General features: G+C 45.6%; 1 protein-coding gene across 1 annotated transcript in view; it reads left to right on the forward strand.

Moving 5' to 3' along the window:
• The window catches only part of CDH13 (cadherin 13), a 793,967-nt gene that overhangs the window by 539,619 nt on the left and 236,030 nt on the right, over positions 1-18,318 (forward strand). The window contains exon 6 of the mRNA XM_065898620.1: positions 16,961-17,139. Coding sequence (XP_065754692.1) covers positions 16,961-17,139 — 179 coding nt within the window. The remainder of the gene's footprint in view (positions 1-16,960; positions 17,140-18,318) is intronic.

An 18,318-nucleotide genomic window follows, 5' to 3' on the forward strand; every position in this document is an offset into this window, starting at 1 on the left:
ATCACAGGGGTCCTTAGGAGAGAGAAGCAGAAGGTGTTAACACAGAAACACAGAGAAGGTGGTATGAAGGCAAAGCAGAGAGAGATGGGGCCACAAGCCAAGGAATGCCAGCGGCCACCAGAAGTTGAATGAGGCAAGGGACAGGTTCTCCCCAGAGCCTTCAGAGGGAGCGAGACACCGCCCACACCTGGATCTCAGACTTCTGGCCTCCAGGACTCTGAGAGAACAGTTTTCTATGGTTTTAAGCTGCCTGGTGTGTGCTATTTTGATACAGCAGCCCTAGAAAACGAGTGCAGTCTGTGAGGGGTGCATCAGGAGTGTGCCTGGGACATAAGCCCTGAGGGGGCAGACACCTGGTGACACTGTGGGCAGCTCACGGCCAATCCTCAATGCGTTTTCGCTCAGTTAATGAATTCAGACTGCTGCCGTCCTGCCTCTCCCTTTCTCTCAATCTCGTTTTTACTCTGCCTCTCTTCCCTCTGTCCCTGATGAGATTTAACCATCTGCTAATCATCCCCTAGTGTAAGCTTCAGTCTCTCCTGTAGTTGCTGGCTGACCCCTTCCTGCCGTCAATCACAGGTAGTGGGCTTCTGACTGCTCACATTTTAGCAAAATGAGTTGCTTAGGACCCTGTGGCTTACTGTAGTGTTTCTTTTCTCTACTGAGATGGGGTCTTTTGTACCACAATACTTTCCTATTTTGCAGGCCACGTCTGGGGCAGATGGTATTTAAGAGGTTGCATTCAGGGCGACCTAAATGTTCAAAAGCATGGAAGGCAGTGGTTGATGTGATTGATGGGTGCTCAGGACCTTTAATTCGGTGCTTTTTCAACTTGACTTGCAAATTCACTTGTCTCAAAGTTTCCAGCTCTTAAAAATTCTTTAACGTGCCCACTCTCTTAGCAGGAGGGAGAGTTTGAAGATGGCCAGTGGTGCTGTTTTGCAGGCTTTAATACCTCTTTGCGCTCAGTAAATGGGCAGGTTATTCTGTGGAAGGAAATGTTTTAAAGACTTAAATGCTAAGTAATAATCAAATAGTCCAGGGGCGAGCAGACCATTTCCAGTTGGTAATGCAGGGAAAAACAACTTGAGACTGTCCCCGCCCTAAATCGCAGCTGGGAGCTGCTAAAGACATTCTTAAGTCAGTCACCTTATGCCAGTGGAGATCCATGCTGCCCACCACGAGATGCTTTCAGAACGACCTTGAATGTGCTTTTTACCAAGTGCCTGCATTGCACTGTGGTACAATTTTGCGTTTAAGCGTTTCTGTCTCTCCTAGTTGAATGTGGGAAAGTTGAGGAGCAGGGACTGTCTTATTCATCTCCATATCCACGGTCCTAGCTCAGGACCTGCCACAAAGTGGCCCCAGTAGAGTGGAGTTGAAATAAATGAATATTTGCAACACACAGGCAGAATTTCTGCTTTCCTTGGAGTGGGCACAGGACTGGCCCGTGAGGGCATATCTTTTATTGAAAATGAGGTTCTTAGGTTGTGCAAATGCAAAGGGTCCATTGCACACTGATGAGGTAGCTGTGGTCTCTCCAAGCCCTGCAGGTAACATGGGCTGGTAGAGCACGAAGAGACCTTAAGAGGGGGTCACGTTTGGCTCCCGCCATTTCCATATATCTCTTTTGTCTGTCCTCAAACAGTCTCTGCAACCTCCTCCTCTGTAGCAGGCAACCATTACAGTACAAGAAGCCCTGTCACAGATCCATATGGCTCTCCTGGGCTTTTAGTGCTGGTGAATCACCCCACATACATACACACACACCTGTTTGCATACCCTCACTTTCAACTTTCTGTGTATTTCCTGCCTCCAGAACCCTAGGCCATAAGGGCCCTTAGGAAAGGGAGGCAGAAGGGTCAGAGTCAGAGAAGGAGATGTGATGAGGGAAGCAGAGGTCAGAGATATGGAGAGAGATTTGAAGATGCTGTGCCACGGACTGGGAAGATGGAGGAAGGGGCCAAGGAGCCAAGTCACGCAGGGGCCCCTCTAACCACACGACGTTCCCTCTGCCACTTCTTACTCGTGGCATCAGGCCTTTGGGCATTAGAGGGTAGCTCTCCTGGCCCTCCCTTTGCAGGGCAATAGTGGAAGCTTATGAATTGATCTTGGCTAACAGGAAGAATTTCGGAAAAGACAGACATGGCTAAAGGAAAGACCGAGATCAGTTTGGCAACTTGCAAGAAGGGACTGTGTTTTGATTATCTGCGAGTCACCCAGTGCATGGAACAGACCCTGAAATATTACTGAGGCTTAATATTGAGTTAAAATGATGATCACCTCCCTTGTATTTGATAGTCTACGTCTATTTATGCAACCTAAGATTACCTTAAGGAAAAAAAAAATCTATTTCACCTAATCATGCATTTATTCAGACTTAACTTCTACCTCTTTATCAAAAGAGGTTCCTGTGAGCTGTGCCTGTCTCATCTTGTAATAATAATCATATTCTCAAAGAACACAGAGTCCTGGGTTGAATATTACATATATTAACTTCATTTAATCCACAAAACAACTCCATCGGATGAGTACCATTTTTTATCTAGGGGTGCATCCAGTCAGTCCAGCCTGAATCATGTGTCTGTTGGTTCTCTCAGCTTGGGAAGCAGATGTCTTCGGTCTCTCCCCTGCCAGACTATTTCCAAGAAGAGAACATTCCCATCTGGAAAGGCAGCACCATTAGGAGGCTGAAATACACACACAGGAGAGACAATTTTAAAACATAAATGAAATGAGGAAATGTTCATACAGAGTGAGCCAGACGCTATTGGATCTGTTCTCCATTTATTCCATCACTAAATATTTACTGAGCACCTACTGGGTGCCTGACTGTTGCGTTCTGTGTGATACAAGTGAGAGTCAGATATGCATCGCTTAGTCTTACGTGGTGTCTGAGTTATTCCATGAGTGGTGTCCTGATGGCCTGGAAGAGGTAATGCAGCTTTCAAAAGTGACATTCACCCTGGAGCAAAACAGTCATGGCAAGTGGAAATGACTCTCCAGTTCCACATGGCAGGATTGTCAGGGAGAAGCTTTGTCACCCTTCTCCAGGCTGAGAGCCCAGACATCCAGAGGGGTCCTGCTTAGATTTCAATCCCAAGCGCGTTTAATTTCAGATTTGTGTGACCCTGATCAAGCTCCTTCATCAAGTTTTATACTTCATAAAAGATCCAATTCCCCAGACTCATAAAATGACTCCTTCTAAGTCAGTGTTATTTTATAAATACTTCCATTGCTCGCATAAATCACAGGCAGCTGACTTCCCAGCCATAAAACAACAGCTTGCAACATCACTATGGTACCCAATATGTATTTACTTATCAAGTTGAAGAACACATGTTTGCAAAATCAGCAACATTACAGCTCCACCAGCAATTTGCCGACACTTTCTTCCCATTGAAGGCAAAGTCTCGAGTCTCGGATGTGCCGTATTTCCGCATCCTGCCTCATTTTTGTCTTGCTACTGCAGTATCACCAGCCCCCTCCTCCTGCCTCTGCAAACCTCCCTGAGCCCCTCATTGACCATGCCTGTGACTTCAGGCAGGTTGTTTACCTAACAGGTGCAGTTCTGGGGGCATCGATCATCTATCTATTCTTCACCACAACTCGGGTTGCTGGCCCTGCTGGTCCTTTGGGCTCCTGACGTGGCTCAGAGATGCCCCAGACAAGCTCTAGTGGGTCAGAGCAAAAGTGTTCTATAGCCAGTCTGCAGGGAGAGTTCTTGAAAATAAACTATTCCACGTGCAAAATGTAATCTGAAATGTCTAAGAGACATGACCTGTGCTGGAGTGGAGTGGGACAAAGGCATTGTGGCTCAGCCACTGACCACTGGATAGCCTGGTCGGTGGGTGAGTGATGTCACCCATTCAGGTGTCTGCCTGTTTTACAGGTGAGGAAACTGAGGCTGTGTGAACTTGCATATATTGCCCAGATGACATGGCCAATAAATAGAATGTCAAGAGTCTCCATCTGTCTGGCCCCATCTATTGCCAGGATCACATTCTCCAGATTCCATGCCGGGTCAGTAGATTCAGAATGTCTGAGGGTGAGTTTCAGGCATTAGGAGTATTTTTAAATCTTCCCAGTTGATTCAGATGAGCAGCCAGGGTTGCAAGGCATAGTTCCACATGTTCCTTTAATTTCATACTGGTGCGTGACCCACATCTGGTGGGACCCATGTTGTCGAGCATAAGTATCTTATTAAAAAGAAGAAGGCAGCGTAGGATCCAGGAAACAAGGTGGAGGCCAGGAAGATAGCAGCTCAAGAGCTGGGAGCCAGAAGAAGCTTGCGCAGGTCTCCCAGGGCAGAGAACCCAGAGCTTGGGAGGCGGGAGCCGGCACTGAGCAGGTCGCGTACCAGCGTGGACACGGTTCAGACTTCTTGAGCTGTTACGTAATGCTTCCCGCCTAATAGGGATGAAACCATTGGGGAAGCAAGGAGTTTTAGGAGCAGTAACCGCTGGAGCCCTAATGATGGAAACAAAGGGCTCTGCATTATGGCCTGATTGGCAGGATCTCTGACGGAGATTCCCGCTGCGCCCAGGGAGGTCTCGATGCCTCTTGTACATTTTCCAGGCCTCTCGCAGGTCTGGCTCCTGGCTCTTAACCAGGACAGGCTGCATGATTTGTGGAATGAAAATGGGGAGCCCCTTGTTCAACAATTATTAAGACTGTCAAGAGGGTGACAGGAGAGCATTAAAACAAGCACAGGGCCCTTCTGAACACAGCACCGCGGCCGACCACACAGGCCGCACACCCGTGAAGCTGGCCCTGCTCTTGAGCTTACCTGAGACACCGACCTGGCCGTAGACTGCAGGTAGTAGTGGTGATCTGCACTTTCTGGATGAAGCACTTAATGAGTCTGCACGTGGCTTTGCAGCTCTCTGCTTCTCCCACAACAGTCAGGAAACCACGTGTCCCAGTGGCAAGGCTACAAGATGCCAGTGTCTAGGTCCCTACATCACAACTGGGAAAGGAACCCCTTGAAAGGGGGCCGCAATATAAGCTGAATCTGAGGGAGAAATTAACCCTACGCGTTAAGCCACTGACGCATGGATTGGTTTGTTATCTCAGTTTAGCCCAGCCTAATATAGGCTAAACTGAAATAACAAACCAATGATTTTAAATAGCAAAACTGCCTCGCCTTTGCCCTTAAAATGATGAGGGCAATAGGCCTATCTTCAGACTTTACTTAGGAATTAATATTTAGTGGAAGTCAGGCATTAATTATTTACTTGTTTCTGCTTATACCTTCACTATTACCTCAAGCTGTAATAGAAGAAAGATGATAACAAATAAAAATATTCATCCTTTATTCATTCATTCATTTACCTTATTCATTTATTTATTCACTCGTGCATTCAGCAAATGTTTACGAAGCTCTTACTACTCTTATGAAGCTCATTATCCTGTTATCTTTGAAGATTTTCATGCTTTGAGTTATATAAAATTTAAGCAGGGGGGGCTTCCCTGGTGGCGCAGTGGTTGAGAGTCCGCCTGCAGTTACAGGGGACGCGGGTTCATGCCCCGGTCCAGGAAGATACCACATGTGAGCCATGGCCGCTGAGCCTGCGCGTCCGGAGCCTGTGCTCCACAATGGAAGAGGCCACAACAGTGAGAGGCCCGCGTACCGCAAAAAAAAAAAAAAATTTAAGCAGGAAAACTAAATGATGTTAGAATTAGCATGTTGTTCTTTTTAAAAATTTTCTTTTATTGAAGTAGATATACAATGTTGTGCTAATTTCTGCTGTACAGCAAAGCAATTCAGTTATACATATACATACATTCTTTTCCATTGTGGTTTACCACAGGAGGTTGAATCTAGTTCCCTGTGCTATACAGTAGGACCTTGCTGTGTATCCATTCTATATATAATAGTTTACGTCTAATATTAGCATGTTCTTAAACATTATATACTCTGCATATTTGCATATTCTGTGGTACTAATATTTGAGCCACTGTGAGAGGAATAAATACAGAAGAGATAGTATCTCTGTGCTCAGTGAACTTCACATCTGCAAGAGAGAGTTCCAAAAGAGAGGCAAATTGTTTCAATTATTTGGGTATGGGATTTGAAAAGTGCCATTACTTTTAGAGACCCAGGTATAAATAACTCGAAGATGGTGTTTCTCATACTTGGCACTTTTGACATTTGGGGCTGCGTAATTCGTTGTGGTGGGCCTGTTCTATGCATTGTGGGGTGTTTAGCAGTATCCCTGGCCTCGACCCACTAGGTTCCAACATCACATACCTGCCCTGGTTGTGATGACCCCAAAATGTCTCCAGACATTCCCCAGTGTCCCCTGAGGGATAAAATCACCCTCAATTGAAAACCACTGCTCTAAGGAGAACTAGAATTGCTTTTTAAATATCTCTTAAATTGGTTAAGCAAACAAACAAAAAATACACCACAATTTCCTTTTGGTTTATTTTTCTTCAGTTTTATGGAAAAAATATTTTCACATTCGAGAATTTCAGCTACTTTGTACTAATCCAGTACTGGGGATAGAGATTCCACTTAAAAATGCTTTTTTGAAGTATTTTAGGCAAGATCAGTTAATTGAGCAGTGTTTCCTGGATCCTTTTTAAAGAGCTGCACAGAAAGGAATTATAGATAAAAAGATTAAATAGAATTTTGAATAGGTTTTGAGAAAAACATTACCTCAAAATGCTGGATGAAACAAAGAAATTAGGGCAATAAAGTGAATCCTGACAGGAGGGACCCCAGTTTTACCATGTGTTACCTTCTATCTCAAAAACAGTTATTTTTCCTAACATCTGGCCCGCTGCAGCTCAAACAACAGCTCACCAGAGAAGTAGGGCAAAGGCACTGTGGAGATTGAACATTTAGCAGGTGCCACGGAAGAATTGAAATAATGATAAGGTGGTTCTGTCGCCACCATCTCTTTATCGCTATAAAAATAAACAACCTTTGAAAACAGATGGGGGACAGCCATTGCTCAACTTGTCATAACTTATTACATATTTGACTGTCAATTTGTGTTTAAAAAACCAACTAGCTCCCGGGAGGGAGAGCAAATTTGAGAGGAGAAGTCAATCACATTTCAAATCAAGCCTGTGGTAATTGCAGCTACACAGAGGCACTCCTGGCTGCTATTAAAGGAGGTGGGCAACTATCTCAAAATTGAAGGTGTTCTCACTTTTAAGAACAGAGTTGTCTTCTTATTTGAAGGTACTTACTCATCTCAAACCTGCGTTGAAAATACTTTGTGCCAGTTTGATTCAGTGCTTTAATAGAGAATATCCATTAGGCAACCAACCACGCTCAGCATATTGCAGTGATTTATGGTGATGTCATTGGTAGCCCCCAAAGCCCAACATTTAGGAAATGGGTTGCATTCTCTTCTCATCAGTTTTTTGCCTGTACCTGTCCCTTTTTAGTTTGGTCCATCCCTTAAATATGGTGTGCCATTTGGTTAGTTAAAATGGCAACTTCCACACTAATTTTTTTTTGCGGTACGCGGGCCTCTCACTGTTGTGGCCTCTCCTGTTGCGGAGCACAGGCTCCGGATGCGCAGGCTCAGCGGCCATGGCTCACGGGCCCAGCCGCTCTGCGGCATGTGGGATCTTCCCGGACTGGGGCACGAACCCGTGTCCCCTGCATCGGCAGGCGGACTCTCAACCACTGCACCATCAGGGAAGCCCCCCACACTGTTTTTTAAATTATACAGTATTTTCTAGCTTCTATGTGAAGGTTAATCCACTTACACTCCTTTACCTGTTATCTATTGCTGTATAATGATATACACCAAAACTTAGTGCCTTAAAACAACAGCCATTTAGTTGTTCATTATTTTGCAAGTTGGGATGGGTTCAGTGGGGCAGTTCTCTTGCTGGTCCTGCCTGAGGTTGGCCATGTGGCTGCTGTCATGTAGAAGCTCAACTGGAGCTGAATGTTCCAAGATGGCCTCAACTGCCATGTCTGATGGGTATTTAGGGGTGTCAGCCAGGGAGCATCAGTTTCCAGACATGTGGCCCCTCCAGCAGGAGAGCCCAGATATCTCTAGGTGGTGGCTGCTTTCCAGGAGGACAAGCTCTTGTGAACAAGTACTTCCAAACCTCTGTTTGTATGTTTCCACGTGTCCCATTGGCCAGAGAATGTCAGACAGCTAAACACACGGTCCAGGTGGAAGGGACAATACAAAGTTATGATTTGCTGGAGGCTACTAATAGGACAGTCTTACCACCTGATAGAAAGATTATCTCTGGATTCAAGATGATTTAGGTGAGTGGAAATCAATTTGAATATTTGAAAATACCTACCAGTTGTGACTAGATGTTTCTATACTTGTCTAAATTAGTGCCCTCTAGCTCTAGGGTAAAGCAACAAAATTTACTTTCTAAGTAAAACTATTTAATAAAATGTGTTTATTTTCTTCAATCTTTACTTTCTCCTTTTTCAGAGAACATTAGTTGTGACCACATGAAATATCAAACTCAGAATGATGATGGCTTGAACAAGATGGGCTTTCACCTTTCTTTCATTTATTTCTCATTCATGTAAACAAAGCCAAAGGGAGGAATTCCAAGCTTTCCTTGAAGCTCCGTGGTCATAAGAGACTCAGGGACTCATATTTTTTGTGTCTTTCTGCTCTACCTTTCTATCATGTGGCTTTTATTTGAAGGGCCACCTCATGGTCCACAATGGCTGCTGAAGCTATAATAGTCATCACATCTGTATCCCAGGCATCAGGAAGTGAGGCGAGAGGGTGTTACAAAAGCACACACATTCTGGATGAGGTCCCTTTAAGGAACCTTCCCAGGAGTCTCACACACTTTACTTCTAATTATATCTCATTGTCTAAACCTTAGTCGGTGGCCACAGTAGCTGGCAGAGAAGCTGGGACATAGCATCTCACCTAGTCAGCAATGTGGCCAGCTAAAATCAGAGTTATGTTACTAAGGAAGCAAGGAAGAATGGATGCTGGGTAGCAACTCACAGTGTGAGCCGCAGTCTCTTCAGTAAAGCAGGGTTCAAATCCTGGCTCATGGGGTGACTATATGGCCTTTTCAGTCTTTGTTTCCTCACCCGTACAAAGGGTTTAACAATATGACATACCTCCTGGAGTTACTATATGATCAAATAAGTTAGCACATGACACATGCATCACATGTTTGTATTGTTGTATCTCTACTGCCTCCCACTTGGCTGGGGCTGGGGCCACATAGGGGAACTTCCCTGTTCCAAAAGGGAGGTGGAAGGAAGAAGGGTGAACTCTTTATAGTGGATATGCCATTTTCTTACACTGTAATCCATCACCAGAGATTATAGTAACAATATTTAGTTACTGTCTTTGGGGGAAAGAATTGCCTGTACCTACAGTCAAGATCAAAGGTTGAAAACTGGTGAGCCTGGGACTAAGCCTGCCATGATCTGTTTTATTTGGCTTTCTTTGTCCCACTCAGCGATCTTCTGTATTTTACATTTGAACTAGTGTCCAGCATGTAAATATTTTGACAGTTTATATGAAAATCCAAATTCCCACCTTGTCTTGAAAAATCAAAAGGTCTGGCTTCTCCAGACTTGCATTTCAGAAATGCAGCACTTACCCTGAACTAAAAGGTAGCTTGCCTCTTTGGCGGACATATACCCTCTAGTTAGCCACCACCTCTCCCAACTGTATCAAAATCACTTTACTCATGTAAGTGACCGTGTGGGCACTGGGTGGACATTTGAGCTTCTCACTCCTGCCCCAGCTCCCATGACCCCACTCTGGGAATGGGGCCAGAGAGCCGCACCCTCAGGGCCAACGTGTCTGGGCTACTGTCAAAAGAGAGGCCAAAGGTCATTGGCATCTTCATCAAAACTCACAATTATCAAGAACTTTTTAGGTCTAACACACAGCCTGACCACCAAATGAAAAGTGCAAGAGAGTCTTTGTGCTGGTAAATGACAATCCCTAGATAATTGCAGAACAGAGGGTCAGGCCCCCCAAGGAGAAATGGTGACAAAGCTGAATCTCCCAGCTTGGCCTTGGCCTTGGCCTTGGATCTAACCTGCTTTCCCCCTTCTCTCCCCACCAAAGTCAGAGTCAGAGCACCTCTTCTCTCTCCTCCGGAGTATCGGGCAGGGCTTTAAGAGTCTCCTCACCCACAGCAGGCAGCCCACCTCCTTCCCCCACCCCACCTGCTAGCAGAGTGTTTTGGAGATAAGCAGAAAAAGTTAAAGTGAATTATGAGGAGCAGCTTCTGATTGGACCCCCCCTCAAATGAAGATAAAGCAGGTCTGAAATGCTAATGTAGGTCAATGGGGAAATAAGACATTATTTACGATTCATTCCATGGGTGCCTTTTCAGGAATGCATGCACTGCAGAGTGCGGGCTGCCTCTGGATGCCTATCAGATTGGTTTGGTAACTTCTGTCAACTAATCTTTGACAGTTTCCGTATTAATTCCTGTGTACACGGAAAGATTGACAAGATCAGAGGAAGATGAGTCATGCATGCATGTGCTCAACAGAAGTTTCTAGACTTATCTAAGGGAAGAGAGGGATTGTTTCCTTATGAGATTTTAATTAATCTCTGCTTCTATAGATCCTGGGTGTGAGTCCCAGAACTAGTATGAGTTGCAGTCCATGTGGTTGGGTCCTATGAGACATTTGGCCCATCACCATCGTCACGGCAATGAGGTCCGCCCACCAGAAGTGAGTTGCAAATTGCAGCAATCAATAAAAATATCAATAAAACTTACAAAAAAATTAAAAATTAAAAAAAATTTTTAAATAAAAAACAGTAAATAAAACTTATATCTCACACTTACATTTATCACTGCCTAGGCACTGGACTTTATATTTCTTAATTTATACATTCTTATTGGAGACATTATCACCTCCAAGAGGGAAAAAATTGGTGCTTGGGGGGACATTAAAAACATGAGATATTACAGTGGTTTGTGGTCCTCAAAGGGCCATCATAGATATCTATGGCAGGGGATGACAGGTAGAAAAAAAATATCTAAAAAGACTCTTGGTGTCTTATTAGATATTAGTGATCGTGAAAAAATAAAGGTTGAGAAACACTGCATTATTTCATTCAACGCCGCAATAGCCGGTTAAGGGAGATGCTCTTTTGTAAGTGAGGAAGTTGAGGCTCCACGAAGTAAAGGAATTTGCCCGAGGATATCCAGATGGTTCCTGGTGTGGCAGGATTTGAAAGTAGACAGCCCACATCCTCAGCAGTGCCTCTAACACTGGTCTGCCTGCATTTGTTCACCCGGTTCTCCTCTCGCCGTTAACAACTGTTAGGGGAGAGCTGGGTTTTGTCCACGTGTGTGGTCAGAAAGCAGTCCCAGACTGGTTGACCAGTGGGGAGTTGCACGTCCCGGGCCACTGATGTCACAGTGGCAGCGATTTTCATGTTTGTACTCTGACAGTCGTGACCATGAGATATGTCTGTATATGGTAGCAGAACTTGGCCTATAGGGTGACACACTTACTCTGGTTTGCCCAGGTCTGTCCTGGAATGCACTCAGCCCTGGGCACACTGGCTGGTTTGTCATCCCACATCTAGAACACTGATTGGGCGTTTGGAATCAGTATGCCCAGAACCCCTTCAGCCTGAAGGACTCCAACAGAAATTTAGTTTCCAATCAGTGTCAGTCCGACTAGACATACTCCACGATACTTCTGTGTCCCTCCCACCCAGCTAAACAAGTCAAGGTGCCTAGAGTCTAAGGACTTTCCTTCTGACACGGAAATAAACACGAAGGAGTGGGTTATGCTGTGCCGGATCTGTGGCCATGTTCTCTTTTAAAAGTAACCTCTGAGGCACATCCCTGAGACAGTTTAGTCACAGAGACAGACGTTTGGGTGGCCCTACCTCCTCTCATGAGTTGGATGCTTTCTGATGACGTGACATTTTGTCACAGCTAAGGAGCTCACTTAGTGATGCCTGCCATCTCTGATCATATCGGTTTTTATGTTTTGCATCCCCCTGGAAAGCATACAGTTGCTTCGACTGTGCTGTCGAAGTGTATTCACTGCCAAATACAGACGTGAATGTCCGTGTTCATGTCTCAATATATTACTCACTTATAGGAATATCATTTTTTAAAAAAGGAGTCTGACACTTTTGATCATGTGAAGGAAATGTTTGGGGATGAAGACAAAGAAATGTCAAGAACAGTAGAATTTTGTCAACTGTGGCACAAAGCGAGCTGTCTTTTGGGGTCTCCCACTCTTGAGGCTGGCTGACCTTACCTGGAGATTGAAAACAGCCCCTGACCTTCAGAGCTGCACTCCACTTCTCAAGGCTGTGACTATGCCTGAAATCACAAGGAAGCGGAACTTCAAACACTGGCTTCAAGGCCATGACACCAGGCAGCACATGTCTTTAATCAGAGAAACACAGCCAAGAGGAAGGGGCTACTGGCCAAGACAAAACGCTCCTAATTGTTTATCAGCCTATCACATTGGCAGCCATGTCCTTCGACAAAAGAAAATGACGGCCTGACTTGAGGCTTTCAACTAGCAGCCTGGAATTCTTTTGCTTTGGAGGGACCACTGCTAGTTCACCCAGCTCTGGGAGTGACAGAGTGATTATCATTTATGTTGACACATGGGAGAATATTGTGATGGGGAAGAAGACAGAAGTGTACTACATGGAGGACCCACACGTGTGTCTATCATATAATTATCATTTCTCTGCCATCAGGAAGCACACATAGGCACAAGATAAGCACAGATGAGAAGCCGCTGGGCTGATGGAAATAAATGAGCCCTTCTCAGAGTCCAGCACGTGGGCGTGGGCAAGGTTAAGGCATAGGGGCCATCCATAGGCCATGGAACAACTGTCCTGGTGCCTACATGCTGAACATCAGCCCTGGACTTGGAATTGGTGTATGTCTGCTAAACCCAGGTCCAACAAGGACCTCTAGGGGGGGAAAAGAGCTCAGAGGTAGTGGGGGAGCATGCCTGGTTATGAAAAATGTCCAGGCAGTGCTGTCCAGTCTTCTCACTAATGAGTTATCCATGACTTCCGGTCGCTGTGGAATAAGGCAAAGCTATGGTGAGTTGCAAGAATGCAATTCTACCCAAAGAACATTGACAGAGGACCTATTGAGTGATAGCTACCAAGCTTATAAATATGAATAGAACACAGTCTGTGTCCCCCAAGGGCAAAATTTAGGACCATGTGACCCATCACATAAAGAAGTTCTTAAAATGAAGAGGTTCCATCAACAGAGAAGTTTAGGAAATGCTACAGGTGCTGTTTTCTCTTGGAGATTCACAATATGCATTTGCTTCTTAAGGATGCTAGGAAGTTCTCCAAGAGGGAAACCTGCTCAACTGTGTTTTCTGCATATTTCCCAAATGTGTTTCTCTGATGAACCCATGGAACCAGGCAGGGTCCCTTGGAAACAATTTAGGAAATGGTGATTTAGGAGGCTTACCCCGCCATTGCAGAACCTGGAAGTATGAAAATCATGGTCCAGCCCCCAGAGGAGGAGTAGGATGAGAACAGGGTGTCGGGCCCGTCAGATATACCAGGACTCGGGAATGAGCCTTGGTCCTGGAGGAGTACTAGAGTACCATATGGAGAAGCAGTGGCGGCTCCAGAATGTGTGTGTGAGTGTCTGTGTGTGTGTGTGTGTGTGTGTGTGTGTGTGTGTGCGCGTGTACGCTTGCATGCATGCACACGCATGTGTATGTGTTATCATAGATTTGTGATCTCCACAGTAGAAACCCAAATCTATAAACTAAGACTGTGGACAAGGCGGGAGGGAGAGGGTAAGGCAGGGCAACTCTGAGGTGATGGGCACCGGGGCTTCTGCCATAGCAGGTGCCGGTTTCTATGGACAACTTACTTCTGAGCTCCTTCATCTGAGGTCATTGCCTGCACCGCCATGATAGGCTCAGAACTCAGGACAGGACGGTGATAAAAGGCACCCTCCTCAGAACTCTAACGTACCAGGCACGGCACCAAGTTAGTTAATGTATTGTCCCATCAAGTCCTTACAGTGACCATAGAGAAAAGTGTTACTAATGTCCTAACGTTATGAGGGGGCATATGGGGAAACTGAGGTTCAAGGAGGGTTGATTAACTTGCTCAAGTTCACACAGTTAGTTAAGACCTGAACCTAGATGTTACCCCAAGGTCGTTTCCTTCAATGCTGCAAACCTATTTAGATGACTTCAGCAATGCTCATCGTCTACAGAAGTGGGCCTCAGAAGTAAATCCAGGTGTGTATTCACAGCAGGGTAAAGACAAAGTCAGGGCTTAAGACCAAGTTCACTTGCTCCCTAACAATTCATTAAAATAAAAAACATCTTCTGTGTAACCTTGGGAGTATTCCAGGATAACTTTTTATCATCCCATATTATCAAATCTGTAAAAAGTAATACCAAAAAAGACATTATCAATGAATGTCCTGGTGGAAGCTAAAAATTCATCACCCTGAGAGATCTTTTTTTCCTTCCTATGAAGCCATGACACTCACAAACCATGATGGCTTCATTTTTTTTATACATTCTTTTGCCTGTTCGTTTCTGACTTCAATTAAAGGCATATTAAATAGGGCACAGATTCCATCAGTCAAGCATTCATTAGACGCTAACAAAGTGCAGGGCACCAGGTCACAGGTCCTTAGCTGAGGACTGTTTCCTGTGGCATCCGTGGTGTGGAGGCCTCCTTCCAGGTCTTTGCCCACACGGAGCTCACTTAGCATGGCCCGGGGTGAGATGTGGACCTGGAAGTCGCCTTTCATTTCTGACAGAGACCCCCAGGTGGGCCTGTTTTCCTAGACCAGGAAGGCAAACGAGTGTACCCTTGACACTAACGCTGACAGACTGGCAGCGGCTGCCTGGACCACTGGGCAGAGAAAGAACCCTGATTGCGCAGTACAGCTCAGGAACCAGATGGCTTGCTGACGTCGTCCGAAGGCAGGGGGCAAGGCAGTGGGCTACACGTGCCGAGGATCTTCTATTCCGACTCTGTCCCTGAGGCCTGCCCTGGGACAGTTTCACAAAGAAACAGAGAAGGGCAAAGACACAACACGGAGTAGAAGATGTGTCTGGATGCATCTGGTTTAATGGCAACATTGGTGAAATTAAGTGAGACTATTTCACAAATTGATGAGATGAACTGAGACTACTTAACAGATGGATCTTTAGGACAGTCAGATCCGTTTGCCTGATCATTCGGACCTAATGGCTGATAATCTGACTCTGATTATGGGAAAAAATAAACCGGCTTTGATGGCTTGGGAAGCACTGTTATGAAAGGGAAAGGAACACCGGGATGGTGACTGCACTAGATGAACCCTGTGTTTCCTTTAAGCTTGAATATTTTCTGTATATGAGTATTCCTGCTGGGGACGATGGGTCTGCTGGTTCCATCTCTTACCCACTAGCTCACATGTTGTGGACTCAGAGGATTCAGAATCAGAAGATGGGGCCCTACATTCACAGAAGAGTAAACTACATTGAAAAATTAGAGTTGGGCACGTCACCCTGAGCCAAATATGGTGGCTCTCAGTTGTCAAGACCAGCAGGTAAATGTGCCAGATTCCACTCTAGACCGTGCTTCTATTGGTGTTTACAATTATGATCCCTTTAAATTAAATTTAAATTAAATTTTAATCACAAAATAATACATGCTCCTTGTAAAAATGATCAAACCATTACAGATCGGCCACCATCTTCCCTCGTCCCTGCATCACCATTAATCCCAGTGCCCTCTCTCCTTTCCCAGGTTTAACCACCAAAGCCAGTGTGAAGTTCACCCTTATAGACCATCTTCTATCCATTTATGGACATAAACTGTACCTGAAAAATATATGCATAAAGTTTGTGGAATTTTCTGTTTGCAAATAGGTTCATAAAAATGATGTTATAATATGGATAACATTTTCCAACTTGATATTTTTCAGTTTTGGAGAGCCTTCCATGTTAGAGCACATTAGCTGTACAACCTTTTCTAAGTGCTGCAGAATATTTCACAGTGTAGGGATAACATCATTTTAGCAATTCCTGTGTTGTTGGATGGTTAGGTTCTTTCCAAATGTTTCTCAGATCCTCTGTAAACATCCCCGCCAAAACCCCTTGTCGACACGTGCAAGTGTTTCTTGAGGGTAAATGCCAAGAGAGTGAACGCATTTTTTTTTGTACTAGTTGCTATCCAGTTGTCTTCCAAAGCACCTAATGCCAGTCGCCCTTCATATCAGCTGTGTGTGAACGAGACCTGTATCCGACACCCTTCTCAACCTTGTTATAATCAAATAGTCCCCGTCACCCTCGTCTTTATACCATCTTCGTCTCTAAAGTGTCAGCATTGCGGCTGCGCACAGAGCATGCTCAAGTAACATCCACGCCCATTCCCTGTAACCGGAATTAACTGCAGTACCTTTCCCTTTGAGGCGCCCCTCCTTCCCCTCGGTTACACCTACTCACCCACCTGCACCGGCGACCTTTCCTGAGCCCGTGGTTAGGTGAGGCTGTTCTCATCCGTATTCACATCACCCTCTCTCGATGCGCGTGAATGCTTTATTATTTTCAAACGCTCTCTCTCCTGCTTAGCGCCGACCTGCCGGACCCCAGGGAATGTGACTTTTTGGCACCTCTTTTTCCCGGACACCCAGCCCAGGGCCCCCCCACGTGGTAGGCATTCAATAAGAGATTTTAAAATGAAGGCCATTGTCACAGAGCCACATCCACAATGAAATGAAAGCCCGTGGAAATAAACAGCATATCAGGAGAAGGAAAAATTAAGCTGTCAATCTGCTGAACAGGAAAGATTTCTTTATTTCAGGTCTTTTAACGTGATGGAGGAGCGAGGGAGGGCGGAAGGAAAGCTAAAACCTAACGGAGCCAGGGAAGGGTTTTGCTTTTTTAATTTGGAAAGTGATTGACACATCACTCCACTGCCATTGCCCAGGTGCGGGGAGGGGCTTTGCCCATCGCTGTCCCCCAAGTGACCATCCCCTGCTCCTGCCCCCTCAGGGACCACGGTGATGCGGATGACAGCCTTTGACGCAGACGACCCGGCCACGGATAATGCCCTCCTGCGGTATAATATCCGTCAGCAGACGCCTGACAGGCCCTCTCCCAACATGTTCTACATCGATCCTGAGAAAGGAGACATTGTCACCGTCGTGTCACCTGCACTGCTGGACCGGGAGGTGAGCTGCAAAGCACACAACTTCTTTTTCATGAGAATTGAACATGGCTTTCACATGAGGGAAGATGTGCGGCTTCCGTCAGCGGCACTTTATGTAGCAGCGGAAATGAGATATTTACACATGGTTGGATCGGGGAAAATCTGTCAAGGGTGATGGGCTGTTACGTGACCCCAGAAAACACACACTGGAAAAGCCATGTCCTTTGCGGTTATTTGCGTTCATTCAACTCGATGCCTGTTTCCTCACTGACCACTCTTTTTTTTTTTTTTTTTTTTTTTTTATTGGAGTATAGTTGATTTAGTTTCAGGTGCACAGCAAAGTGAATCAGTCATACATGTACATGTATCCACTCTTTTTCAGATCCCTTTCCCATATAGGTCATTGCAGAGTACTGAGTAGAGTTCCCTGTGCTGTACAGCAGGTCCTTATTAGTTATCTATTTTATATATAGTGGTGTGTATGTGTCACTCCCAATCTCCCAATGTATCCCTCCCCCCTGCCCTTACCCCCTGGGAACCATACATCACCGACCACTTACTCTTGAGGCCCCAGCGACTGTGGGCTCTGCCTGCCTCGCCTGTCTGCCAGGAGGGTGGGGGAGGGAGGGGGAAGGAAGGGGGAGGGAAGTGACTGTCCCAGATCACTGACACTCTCCTCCTTGTCACAGAGTCAGGTAGCTTTGACTTACTTCTTTCTCAAACCTTCTGCTGCCTGCGCCAGTGTTTCCGCCCGAGGCTTTCTCTCCCCTCAGTCTCTGCTCTTGTCCTGCAAGACCGTCTCTATGGAACCTCACCCATCTTCCAGGTCACGTGTCACAGACAGGTGCCCCATGGACCTCAGTCAGTCCACGTGCCTGCTCTTTGGTTAGGCCCAGGGTGTTTTAAAGTTTCACATTAGTCGCCATATCCAAATATTTTGATTTCATATTTTTTTAAATTCCAATTTCCAGCCTTTCTGAAAATCAGAAATTCTGGAAAACGGGGCCCCAGTGTGGACATGTGGACAATGGGTCGGACCACTTGTGACAGTCAGGTGGAGCTGGTAGCAGCTGTCGCACTTAGGGGGGCATGTGTTCCTGGCCCACTTACATCCCCCTACGTTTGTCTGCTGGCCCTGGCCTATTTCCCAAGTTCCAGGGCCACCCTGTCATCCCCCACAGGCTACTTTCCATAGGAGAAT

This window comes from Phocoena phocoena, chromosome 20, assembly GCF_963924675.1.
Source record: "Phocoena phocoena chromosome 20, mPhoPho1.1, whole genome shotgun sequence".
In the NCBI taxonomy this organism is placed as follows: domain Eukaryota; kingdom Metazoa; phylum Chordata; class Mammalia; order Artiodactyla; family Phocoenidae; genus Phocoena; species Phocoena phocoena.